Raw genomic sequence first — 12,522 nt, 5'->3', positions numbered from 1 at the left:
TCAAAGATGCTACTTTCTAGGACCTTTGCCAGTCATAGGACCTTAGAATCGTTATAACTCCTCTCCACATCACGGCATCCCTAACCCCTCCCTCGTCTTACACTCTGAATCCTCTCCAGGCGGCTGGTAAAAAGAAAGGGCAAGGGAGATGATTGCAGCGATCTCCAAAATGATGAGCGTGACATCTTGCAGGGCCTCCCACACGAGCTCAAGGAACGTCTTGGGCTTCTTTGGGGGGATAAAGTTTTGGCCAAAGGTCTGACAGCGACGTTCCAAGTCTGCTGGATCCCCGCTGAGACCTGACAAAGAGAGAAGGAGAGTGAAGGCTGGCAGAACCAGAAGAAGGAAGCACTTTCATTTTCATTATATACCTTGAAATACCATATGCATAGTAACCGGGATACACCGAGATGCACAATCACAATCAGACACGTACAACCAACACCCCCATCTTCGCTACATCGTGTGAGTTGGAGCCTATCCCAGCCGACTTGGGGCAACCTGGACTAATCAACACTCGATCGCAGGGCACGTATATTGAATACGACCATTCACACAGACGCATGATTGGGGGCGGAAAAGCGGTCTAAAAGTACCCATTAAACAGTGGCCAACTGAATATCATCCACAAGTGGAGATCTTGCAGTTCCTCATAAACATACTTTGCATACCCCAATCTCCTGCATGGACTCCAGCGAATGAGTCCGCAATGCTTCCGCTATGTAGACTACGCGCCTCATCTGTGCTGTATTAAAAAAGAATAAGTCAGCTGTGTGTACTCCCACAACGGTGCAACCGCCTATTTCTGACTGCACCCGCCTACGATAATATCAAAAGAAAGAAAACTCCACCCATGCACAGAGTTAGACTGCGATTTGTGCTAGACTTGCGGCAGGCAGGCACGAAAATAGAGCCCAAGGTCTTTTGAAATCTGTTACAATTACCGAACGGCGTAAGTTATTAGTTACGGAGCTGTTTATCCTTTGTAAATGTTCCCCTAACTCCTTGTCCAATGAATAATATTGATAAGTAAAGATTATGGATACAGCAATGTCTATCATGAACTAAAAAGTGTGAATTGTAGAAAATTCTCCAATTTCCTTAACTAGATAAAGTCCTTCAAGTCCTTCTTGACGACTGTTATCAAACATTTGAATCATCGCAACGCTTTGACGAGAACCACTTTCATATTCATGCCTTTGTGATCAAAATTGTCACTTGTGTTGCATACAACCCACTGCATTCTCTAAGATTGACACTGATGGCAGTGCAAAAACAGCATCCGGCTCTTGCTGCCGGGTGTAGGCATATTTATTATCATGAAAAAGGTTAAGATTTTTCGGTAGTTTTGATTTTAAAAACTGTGTTTTCCTCTTGTCTTCCACTCTTTAGCACTTTACACTCATAACGTGTGCCAAAAAGTTGATTTTGCTGATGTATTCCTGAATCCGATCTGCACACGGGATATACAAAGGACTGTGCATAGGGAACAAAAGCATAGAAATAATAGATGAAGAATTTTTATGTGTTTTTAAATTTGTGAATTACAACTAAAACATGAAAATTCACTTTAAATCAAACAAAACATTATTAATCAATTTTCATGAGACATTTGAGAGGGAGGGGGGGGGGGGTCCACTGGAATTGGCAATTGCCAGAGGCCTGCGTGTTCCTATTGGTGAGTCTGCCCTTGCAACCATCCAAACCATCCAACCATTTTGCACAGCGTGCATCGTGTTGCTTTTCGGCAAAAGAAAGACTACACACTGGAGTGGACACCAGTCCATTACAGGGCACAAACAGACCACCATTCACACTTTCATTCAGACCATCAGTGAGGGGAAACTGAAGTGTACCGCAACACCACTAAACACAAACAAAAACCTTTGGATGTTTTTTTATTTTTGGGGTTGGGGGGGCGGTCAGAAATCTTTGAAATTAACTCCAATGTTATTTTTCTCTGCCCAAATTTGAAGTTGTTTTGCTGAACCTCCTCTCCTCTTCAACTTCCCAATTAAGTGATGCAGTTTCCATGGCGATCAGTATATCAGGTCCTGGGCTTCCTGTCTGTAACAGGTTTCTGCCCAGCAACAAGTGATGTAATTCCTCGAGTGTGCAATGTTTGGATTTTTCCTTTGTTTGTGCGATGCATTTTTTGGGGCTGGTTGGGGGGTGGGGGGGTCGGCTGCCAGGGTAGGAGAACAGCAATGTGCCTGCAGTGGTTGGCTTAGAGCGATGACACGCTTTTGTGTACGTGTGCTGTTTGCAGATATTGTACATTTGCTGCAGCGACTGTTGCTCACGGCCTTGAACAAATGTGCGACAATAAAGTATGACACCCAACAGGGTTCAGGCCAAGGCGACATACAGAGAGTGAGGGAGGGAGAAAACAGGTGATGCTGACTAATGGTCGCACGGTTGTTTTCGCGTCGATGTTGTCCAGCCCTCCTCTCTCTCTCTCTCTCTCTCTCTCTCTCTCTCTCTCTCTCTCTCTCTCTCTCATCCATCCCTCCATCCCTCTGCACTCGTTCTCTCTGCTTGGCTCCCTTCTCTTACCTCCCTCGCTCTATCTCCCCTTGATGTGTCCTTGACAATGCGGCAAGCTGTAGCTTCCTCTTCTCTCCCCCATCTCGCACATGCTCCTTTCTCTCCCCGTTTTTTCCATAATTGCTCCTCATCCTCCTCGTGCTGTCTTGAATGTGGATATAATGGTCTCATACTGCAACGCTGAGTGTCCATATCAGAGTGTGTGTGTGTGTGTGTGTGTGTGTGTATGTGTTTGCTCTCCTCTTCTCTATCATATTACAGGTAATGCTCTGAATCATTATGTATATTTACAGGTCCTAAAGACCAAATATGGTTTGTGCAAACAATGATGCATGCAGCAATATACATCGGACTGGGTCCGCAAATACAGGGCGCCCCACAAGTCAGTGTGTTTCAGGTCTCATTTAGAGAGGCATGAGGCCATCAGCATCTGACAGTTCAGGCTTCGCAATCTTGGTAAGCATACTATTCCCTTGCCCAAGGCTCACCAGTTGACATTGGCGCAACATTGCAAAAATTGCCGCCTGGCCAACAGTTTTTCTGTCCCCGAATGCAGTTCATCACCAAGCAGTTTGAGAAGCTTTATGTATGTCTGTCACATTGCTCCAATGTGGAGAACAATTTCTGCTTAAACGTGGCAAGTTTTTGTTTGTTTTTTAAATCACCAAATTCCTAGAAAAGACTTCCATGCAAAGCCTGGAAAAGTATCGGGAGAGCTGCACTGCATCTCAGCTTCAACCAAAGCTCAGTTCAGGAGAGGTATCAGAGCGTGATAAAGCTTTACCAACTTCAGGTAAGGCTTTGAGCGAAAGATGATTATGCTTGTTTGTATAAATACGCACTGGCGTTAGCCCAAAGTAAGATGGGATGGGCTCCAGCTCACCCATGAACCCAATGCAGTAAAGAAAATTGATGGATTTACTGATGGATGGGTACATTTGTGTTTTGGCTGCTTTGTCAAAACAGAGGACAAAAAATACAATCTTAGAAAGTTTGTTGAGGGCGGCAAACTAGGTTTGTGCATTCCCGTGTGCATTGAGTGTTTGTTTGCCAGCTGTGGACAACAGTGCCTATATGTGTGTGCTACAGAGAAAGTCTTGTGTTACAGTAAGTCACCAGTATAATCAATCTTGGTTGAGTGTTGAATAAACTACATAGTCAGATACACCGAGACATCCTCAAATACACTGGCCAGACACAACATTATGATCTCTACAAGATCAGTATCAAGTTAATTGATTGCTTTCATACAGATGACACTGCTCAGTTTTGAATGACACTGTCAGAGAGGAATTCATTTAAGGCTCTATTTATGATTATGGTTGTAATTTGCAGTGGTGTACAATTGCACTGCACTTGCACTGAGAGTTGCTACGAATATTACGGTTACCTCAATTAGCTACATGATAGAATGAAAAAATATTGGACACAGCTTTCAATATGATGTACTGTGGTGCAAGGAATAAATACAAAGATATTGGTCAATTATTCTGACAAACATTACTCGTCTTTTTCAAGCCGAATATTTGATATAGAGCGCACATTGCCAATAATTAGCCGGTGGATATTAAAAAGGCTACACAGTAGTATTCAAATGCAAAGTTTTTTTATATAAAAAAAAAGACACAAATAATCTCCGATGTATAACACGTAGAACTCAATTGAAAAAAAAATCTTTTTTTGGGAAGTGCGGCAATAAAAATAAACATCTGGAATCATGTGGCTGCACAAGTACGTGCACCCTCTTATGCAGTCACTGGGGTGGGGCCGTCGCTTAAAATGAGCCAATCTCATGCTAAATGGGTGTAAGCACACAGCTGCCATCATTCAAAGTGCTTCATAGTTCTAGGTAAAGCTCAGATGTTCTAGTTGGCTTTCATGACATCTTTTACAGGAAACTTGAATAGAACACGCCGGGATTTAGTCTCTGGTAGTTTGAATCACTCTTGTATTACAATACCAAGCAACTACACGATGAACATCTACAACGTAACACCGGAGCCAGAATTGGTGTGCATCCACACCAAAAAATAATGATATGTTGAATTTAATCGATTTTATTCTGTAGAGTGGTGGCACACAACAGGATCATCTGGATTTACAAAAAAAAGTATCTGGATCCAGATGATTTTATTTCATGCAACCACTTCACGAAATAATATGGATAAAATCAAAACACCATTTTTTTCAGTGCATACTTTCTTCCAACTGATAAAACAACATTTCAACTAGTAAATAACTTGGGCCACAAAGCGGATGTTTTTATTTGAACACACGTATGCACGCACGTACACACCGATACCCCTGATCTAGCCTTTTAATCTCACAGTTAATTTTGGTTTCTCTCTTGCTAGTTGAAAATGTTTTGGTGTTGCGCAACCCCTGGAAGAAAATGTAAGTGTGCAAAGGCATTCTGAGTGAACTAAAACACATTACAATGCTCAGCTCAAAACCACTACTTGATATCACCAGTCAAGATTTGTGATGTTTGTTTTTTTTTACTCGGCAAATCAATTTGGAAGACCAACAGACAAATTATTCGTAGTCTAAAATAATGTTTGAGGATCCAATTGCAATTTCCCACCAGAACACCTTCCTATTCTTTTCTTGCACACTCTCACTGATCCATTTATTGATTTGGTCGATCAGCTTTCCATTACTAAAATCCCTTCATCCATTCATCAGTCGATGCACCCAGCATGTCCCTTTGTGCACTCAACTCAGATAAAGCCGCTTACTCGAGTCTGGATTACACGGTGTGATGAGGAGGTTTGATTATTTTAAGTTTTTTTTTGTTTTGTTACATGTACAATGTGTTTTGCTCCAACAAAAATAAAGGGTTTCTAAGGCACCCAAAGCGCACTTTTCACCAATCAGTTACACTTGAGTTCATTTGAGAATAGAAAGCATTCATTTGTTGCTTTCCACTGTCAGAAGTTGTGTAGAGAACCTGAACAGCTGAATCATAAATACTATGAAATACATTTTAGAATGCTAATGATTCAGTTCGAATGGTTTCAATTCATTCATTTGTTTCAAAACAACAACAACAATCCCACAGGACAATATTCTGTTCTGTAACCTAACGCATGAGAGTGTTTTCAAATCGCAAGCACTTGAGAGTACTTTTCATATCACGTTACAAATACTACCGGTACTCTTCAAAAGTCTTGGGCACCTTTGGGCTTGGTACACACATTAGGATAAGAAGGATTTTTTAAATATGAAAAGTTTTTTTTTTTAACCACTGTGACAGCACAACAACTGGTCATGAGGCGTTTGGGCCGCTCCTTTCACCCCCGACCAGTCGAGCAAGTCACGTGTGTTCCATGCCTACTCACCGTCAGTGGTGCTGGACTTTAGTCTCTGGCAGAGACTGTCTGTGTCTCCGTAGCTATCCTGGATCTTCTGCAGAGCCTCGCCCCCCCTGAGCTCCATCAGCTCCCTCAGCTCCTTCAACGTGACCCCAAAGTCTCCGGCTCCACGGCTCCCGTCTTCCCTTCCTTCTCCACGAGTCGCTTTGGGGTAAAACTCCACGGCGCTGTTAGCCATTTCGCCCATTGTCGCTGTTGTTGACATGACACAGGGCTGGTTTGTGTTGTGTTCGTCCTTCCCCACCTCCTTCCTTAGATGTCCTCGACTCAGTGACCGGCTTGTGTGCTCGCTGGCAGCTTGTTCATGTGTTCAACAGCCCGTTGCCTTCCCTCTTGATTTCTGATTCAAAACCGTAGAATGATTCTCTTTCGCTTCAATAGCCTATTGTTGAAGAAGGGGGCGCAGATTGTGTTGTTTTTCTCCTCAAGGTCTCAGCCTAGCCTTCCACTGCTCCTTCACTTCTCCATCGCTGGAGGAGGAGGAGGAGGACGGTGGGAGGGGGTGAAGAACAGTGCGCAGGAGCACTCGAGAAGCGCGGTATCTGAATGAATCCAGCTTTCTTTGCCTCCGTCTCTCCTGTCTCCCTCCCTCCGGGTTCACAGCCAGTCCATGGACGGGCGAGCCAGCCGACGCATGTGCGGTTGGAGGTAAAAGGGGATGACGGACAGATGATGAGTGTGGCCAAAGGACAAAGTAAGATGATGAATCAGAGAGAAGAAGTGGGTGCAGATGTGAGGTAGGTAGTCGCGACTGCTGCTCCAGAGACCTACGAGACAAGAAGAATCCGACATCATGAGGGCTCACGCAGACTCAGTGCATCCAAGTATAGCTCTGAAGACATTTTAAGCATCAAGACGGAAAAAACGAGTGAGGATATGTCACAAGACGGCTCATCTTCTTCCACGTGCTACCTGACATGTACTGTATTTAGTTTATGGCCGCTTGAGGGCAGTGACGCAAACTACAGCCTTTCGTTCAATGAAAAACATATCAAGGAGCTTTCCCCTTGCCTTTGGAATTATATTGCTAGAAAACAACCATTCCAAATGTTATAATAATTAGCAATTTTCAATAGTACCTTTTTTTCCCATGACCAATACTAGTACTAGTATTTACTCTTGAGCACTCACTGATCCCATTGCCAAGTACCAAGTACTACTAGTACTTTGATACATAACATTTCAATGAGCAGAATCACAGATAATGTTGAACAAAAGACCTTGCTATCATTTTGGCACACATGATGAGTCGCTAATGTGTCAAACGACCGCAATATAGCACCAACTACTGGCAAGGAGAACTTAGTATCGGCGCATGTCCGCCTGATACAATACCTGGTAATAGTACTCACCCGTCCCTAATAATAAAAATACTTGAAAAATAAAAATATACAATATATGATGGACTGGGGGAAATCCCAGTTTTATGATATGATGTGTGTGGATCAGTTACGATTACTGTATCTGCCAAATATCAATATATATTTTTATCCAGATAAAAAAATAGAAATAAAATAAGAGTAATTTAAAAGGTGTCCTATTTACATAGTATGTTTAATTAGGCGCGGCGCGGCAGTTGACTGGTTAGCACATCGGCCTCACAGTGCAGAGGTGAAGGGTTCGATTCCAGTGAGGTTTGCATGTTCTCCCCGTGCCTGCGTGGGTTTTCTCCAGGTACTCCGGTTTCTTCCCACATTCCAAAAACATGCGTAGCAGGCAATTTGAAAACTCTAAATTGTCCCTAGGTGTGACTGTGAGTGTGAATGGCTGTTCGTCTGTGTGCTCTGCAATTGGCAACCAATTCAGGGTGTACCCCGCCTACGGCCTGAAGACAGCTGGGATAGGCTCCAGCAAGCCCGCGACCCTCGTGAGGATTAGCGGATTTAAAAAAAAAAATGGATGCATAGATGGATGTTTAAATTAGTCTAGTTTAGGCTTGAGCATGCATTGCTATGCGTAAGAAGAATCAGCAACATCAGGGAACAAATCCAAAACAGTAAAGAGCAGTATCAGAACATTATTTGGTCATGGAAATCTCTGAGCAGGTAAACATGGCACTGAGCATGCATGCATTTGGAGTGGTCTTCTTCCCATAAGTACCAATATTGGTCCAAAATTCCCCTCACTGAAAAAAAAAGTCTGATACCGTACATCGATGCGGCTATGCACCACTGTAATCACCGTTAGACCCTCAAATTGTCTGGTGGCCCTTAATGCTGAGCTGGCATACATTTGGCTTTAGAGCTCCCCGCTGCACCTTACAACAACTCTGAGAAGAGCGCTCGAGAGTCAACGAAAGGAGTGAAGCTTCACACTCAACTGTGTGTTGCATAGAGGATTTCTATGCAACACACAGTATCCCAGCCGTCTTTGGGCAGTAGGCGGGGGACACCCTGAACCGGTTGCCAGCCAATTGCAGGGCACACAGAGACAAACAACCATCCGAGCTCACACTCACAACTAGGGACAATTTGGAGTGTTCAACCAGCCTGCCATGCATGTTTTTGGAATGTGGGAGAAAACCGGAGTACCCAGAGAAAACCCACGCAGGCCCGGGGAGAACATGCAAACTCTAGGAGGCCGGAGCTGGAATTGAACCTGGTACCTCTGCACTGTGAGGTCGACGCGCTAACCGCTGGCCCACCTGGTCACCCGGCCTTAATTGTCTTCTTGCTTTTCTGCAATTGGGTCCACCTCTTGTCTCTACACTTCACCGTGCAAACTCACCCATGACATGAACCTTTCATGAATGGCAGTTAATATTTGATTTTTTTGTTGTTGTTGTTCAGGATAAATGAGAACACTTAATGAATGATAGTCCCGGTAACGTTGAAGTGGCAACTGTCCATCAGGGTGGGTCCACTTTGGACAATCTTGAAAATAACAGCTGCCTTGATGGAAGCTGCTCTCATCGAACACACTCTACATAATTTCCTAATTGTGGAATTCATGTTTCAAACCATCTCTGGAGATGATTTAATTAAAAATAACTCTGACATCAACAGTGTTCTGTGCAGCCCGGGAGCTTGCGTTGTTTCCACTATCCCGAAGCTTGCTTCATCCCCACATGAGCAATTACTGAGGCTGTGACTGTGCTGAATTACTGTCAGCATCACACGTGTCATGCACACGCACGCGCGCACACACACACACACACATGCACGCGCGCACACACACACATGCACGCACACAACACACACGCGCACATACACACAGACACACACATGCACGCACACATGATTCTGATGAGGCCATTTTACATCAGGAGAAGCATGAAAGGAAAAAAAAGCCCAATTGAAGCTCATAATGAATTCTTTGTCTCCTCCCTCCTTTCCACTCCTCGCCCTCTCTGGGCTCTGTCATGCATCTCGTCGCCCTCCCGCCCCCGCCCGTCCCCCTCTCTCGACTGAGAGTGTTAGTTTATAACTGAGTCACCCTGCTCCCTCCTTCAAGTTTCATCTCTTACAGTACCTGCTCCTCCAAATGCACATGCATGCGTGTGTGCGCATCATGCTATATGGCTTACTCATCTCATCATTTGAATTCCCCCCCCCTTTCTCCTCCTGTGACTTTCTCTCCAACTATGAGCTTCCTGCCATTGCAATCATTTATTTACTCAGCCTGTCACACTCTTTCTTCCCAGCCTGGTCTCTTACTCACTGATTCTGTCTGATTTTATGAAGCTTACACAAGAACGGAGCGCCTGCTGCAGATATCTCTATCTTCAACTGCATGTTTCTGTTGGGCTCATTCGGAGCTTTGACGTGTGCAATTGCACGTGTACAGTAGACGCGTGTTAAGGAGTCGGAAAACATTCACAATGTTATTGCTCGTTTGTCATTTTCAAATGAGCTTTGCACGCACAGCCCATGTCACTTATGCAACTGTATGCATCACAGATATCCACCCTCATGCACAGAGACATCACTCTCTCTGTCAACGCGCATACACACAAACGTGTCTTTGGGTGCGGGCCTTTCTAAATAAGACAGTGTGACAGGCAGAAAGAGAGCGACAGAGAACTTCCATGGATGGCTGAGATGTGTTTGAAAATGAAAACAGTCAAGGATAAGGTCAACACAGTTCTTCTCCACATCTCTCCTCGTCGTAATGTTTTCATTTGTTTTAAGTGGCACTCCTTCAAACACGTCAGGGCATTGGGTGTACAAGTGTGTTTTATTTTATTTTTTCGTATTTTTTTTGCCACTCATTTTTCCTCATTACACCACCTTATGGTGAGGTGTATCATCTATTTCCTGGATGCTTATATCCACTTCTGTGGAGCAATCGGCCTGAACAATTAATTGAATTCAAAATGATTTTGCAATGTAAAAGAATGGACATTTTCAAATGGAAAACGCTGGAAAACAACAACAACAACAACAACCTATGCTTCATTTCAGTTGGTCAGCTTCATTTTTTTACATGTATATCATGTATTTTTCATTCATTTATTCCGTGCCTAACCTTCCTGTTATCAAATATAAGTAACGCATTTTACTCTTGGAGTAATTTTGACTCCAGGGATATTTGGCTCCAGAAAATGATGTACAAGAATTTGTTGGCCAATGTTTGGGGTCAAGCACTTTGCTTATTTGTTGAATACCCCCTTGAAAATATAACTTATTAGCGAGTTGGCACGCCCTCCAGCTCCACCATCTGGTCGAACTTTTAAATTAGAATTGATGTATCTGAAAAGGTTTTCATACAAATCTGATATTTTTCAACAACATTAATAGCCAAGAGAGGATGAAAGCTATTGGTTTTGGTGATGAAATGACCTTTCCTGTAGTGGCACCATCAAGTCAAAAATTCGATTTTAGAGTTACGGTCTTGAAAACCTTTCATCTAATTCTTTTCTAATTTGGGCTATGCATTTATCGCTGCAGCAGCTGTTGATGCTTTTATAAGGCACGACCTTTTCTCAATTTGAGGTTTAACCAATGCATACCTATCTGCTCCAGAAAAGTCCTCCTTCCATATTTTGATGCCATATTGGCAGGTTTGCTTGGCAACTATTGTCAAAATGGACAGCATCCACGAAATGCAACCACGCACTCATTAACAGTCACGTGAGGGCTTGGATTGTATCATATTATCTTTCCACTTTTGGAAGGCATCGCATCCGCTGGTGGTTGAGAGACAACAGGAGAGTCAAAACTTTCATTCATTGGATGACAATGCCTCAAAATCAGGGTCCTTCCTCAACACAATCCTTTGTCTCGGATGCATTCTCCTCTGTATCACTTTGAATGGTAAAGAGCTGTTCCAAAACCTAATGGACAGTCAACCTTTTTGCAGAGGACATTTTCACATGAGAAAGCATGCTGATTTCAGTCCACACGGAGCACAATGTGGAATGATTTGGGTATAGAGGACTCTTGTGTAAGCTTCTATATGTTTTGCTGCACCCTTATTTTGCATGAACTACCAATGTCCTTGTGGGAAACATTTCTCGCAGAAATAATTATTTTCCCCACCCCATCATGTATCAACTCAAGAGTATGAACTCTGTACATGCAAGTGTGGGGATGACAGTTGACAGACACAGACAATCTTTCTGCAGCTAAAGCAGCTTGGGGTCAAATTGACCCCTGAGGATCACCAATGTGTGCAATATGTGTTCAGGACTTTGAAAAAATAGCATAATGATGATGTCATGCTTAATCAGTTGCCCCCATCAAATCAGGAAAAGTCATGAAATATGGAGCAAAAAAAAGGCAGTTATTATATTTTTGAATGATGAACACTGAAGGGGGTCAAATTGACCCTGAGAATAATAGGAGGGTTAAGAAATGCATGAAACATGAAAAGTTGACATGATAAAGTCACAGATCAGAATCCATTTGCCTTTATGCTAGCATAAGGCTTACCTATTAGAGCAAAACATTTATGTGTGATAAATCTGATATTATTGATTGAAATAAAGATTAATATGTTGCTTATGTTTGTTTAAAAATATATTGCATGAAAAGAGGACCTTGAAAAAATAATAATCGCATTTTAAAAGTCATTGGCAATATTGAGGAAAATGATATATTTTTAAATTGTTCAGGCCTACGCAGCAGTTAACAATGTTGACCGCTGAGAGAGAGGAATTGTCCTCTTGGGCTTTAATTCCGGGCCAGTAGACCTATGTATGCTCTGTGACAGTGTGTATGTGCCACAATAGTTAATCCGGGCTACATAGGTAGACGCGCACACACACACACACGCACACATGTTGACAAAACTAACATGTATGCTTTGGCTAGCTGTCCTTGGCTGTTGTTGTGCACTGCTCCGGCACTAACCTTTTACTTTCACATCTTTAAAGCCAAGCTGCATGTCACCTGTATACCTTGTGATCAGATTTACATGACGGGATCACACACACTTTGCTAAAACCAGCAGTGGAAGCAGCCCAATCAGGCTTTGACATAGTGTCGACATAACGGAAGTGAGCTGACACAAATACTGGAGCTGCATGACTGCGTCTTACTTCAAAGCAACTTGATGGTGAGAATGATGGAAGTTCAGCTTTGGCTGAGATTGAAATACATCACATGCATTCATAAAATGAGATATAGATAGACTAAAAGTCTCCACATATGTCGCCCCC

At 43.1% G+C, this 12,522-nt stretch overlaps 2 protein-coding genes across 7 annotated transcripts in view; both read right to left on the bottom strand.

The window, feature by feature from the left end:
• The window catches only part of atp2b3b (ATPase plasma membrane Ca2+ transporting 3b), a 58,127-nt gene that overhangs the window by 44,091 nt on the left and 1,514 nt on the right, over window positions 1-12,522 (bottom strand). For all 6 annotated transcript variants that reach the window (XM_052058266.1, XM_052058260.1, XM_052058262.1 and 3 more), the window contains 2 exons: window positions 5,889-6,688; window positions 102-299 (listed from right to left, as the gene is read on the bottom strand). In XM_052058266.1, coding sequence (XP_051914226.1) covers window positions 102-299; window positions 5,889-6,126 — 436 coding nt within the window. In that variant the 5' untranslated portion in view covers window positions 6,127-6,688. The remainder of the gene's footprint in view (window positions 1-101; window positions 300-5,888; window positions 6,689-12,522) is intronic.
• LOC127596123 (alpha-1,3-mannosyl-glycoprotein 4-beta-N-acetylglucosaminyltransferase C-like) overlaps window positions 12,143-12,522 on the bottom strand; it is a 36,132-nt gene continuing 35,752 nt past the window's right edge. Inside the window, exon 6 of the transcript XR_007961398.1 lies at window positions 12,143-12,153. The gene's annotated coding sequence lies outside the window, so the exon portion shown is untranslated. The remainder of the gene's footprint in view (window positions 12,154-12,522) is intronic.

The sequence above is a fragment of the Hippocampus zosterae genome, chromosome 2, assembly GCF_025434085.1.
Source record: "Hippocampus zosterae strain Florida chromosome 2, ASM2543408v3, whole genome shotgun sequence".
Lineage (NCBI taxonomy): Eukaryota > Metazoa > Chordata > Actinopteri > Syngnathiformes > Syngnathidae > Hippocampus > Hippocampus zosterae.
This window is presented reverse-complemented; position numbering and strand designations above follow the sequence as displayed.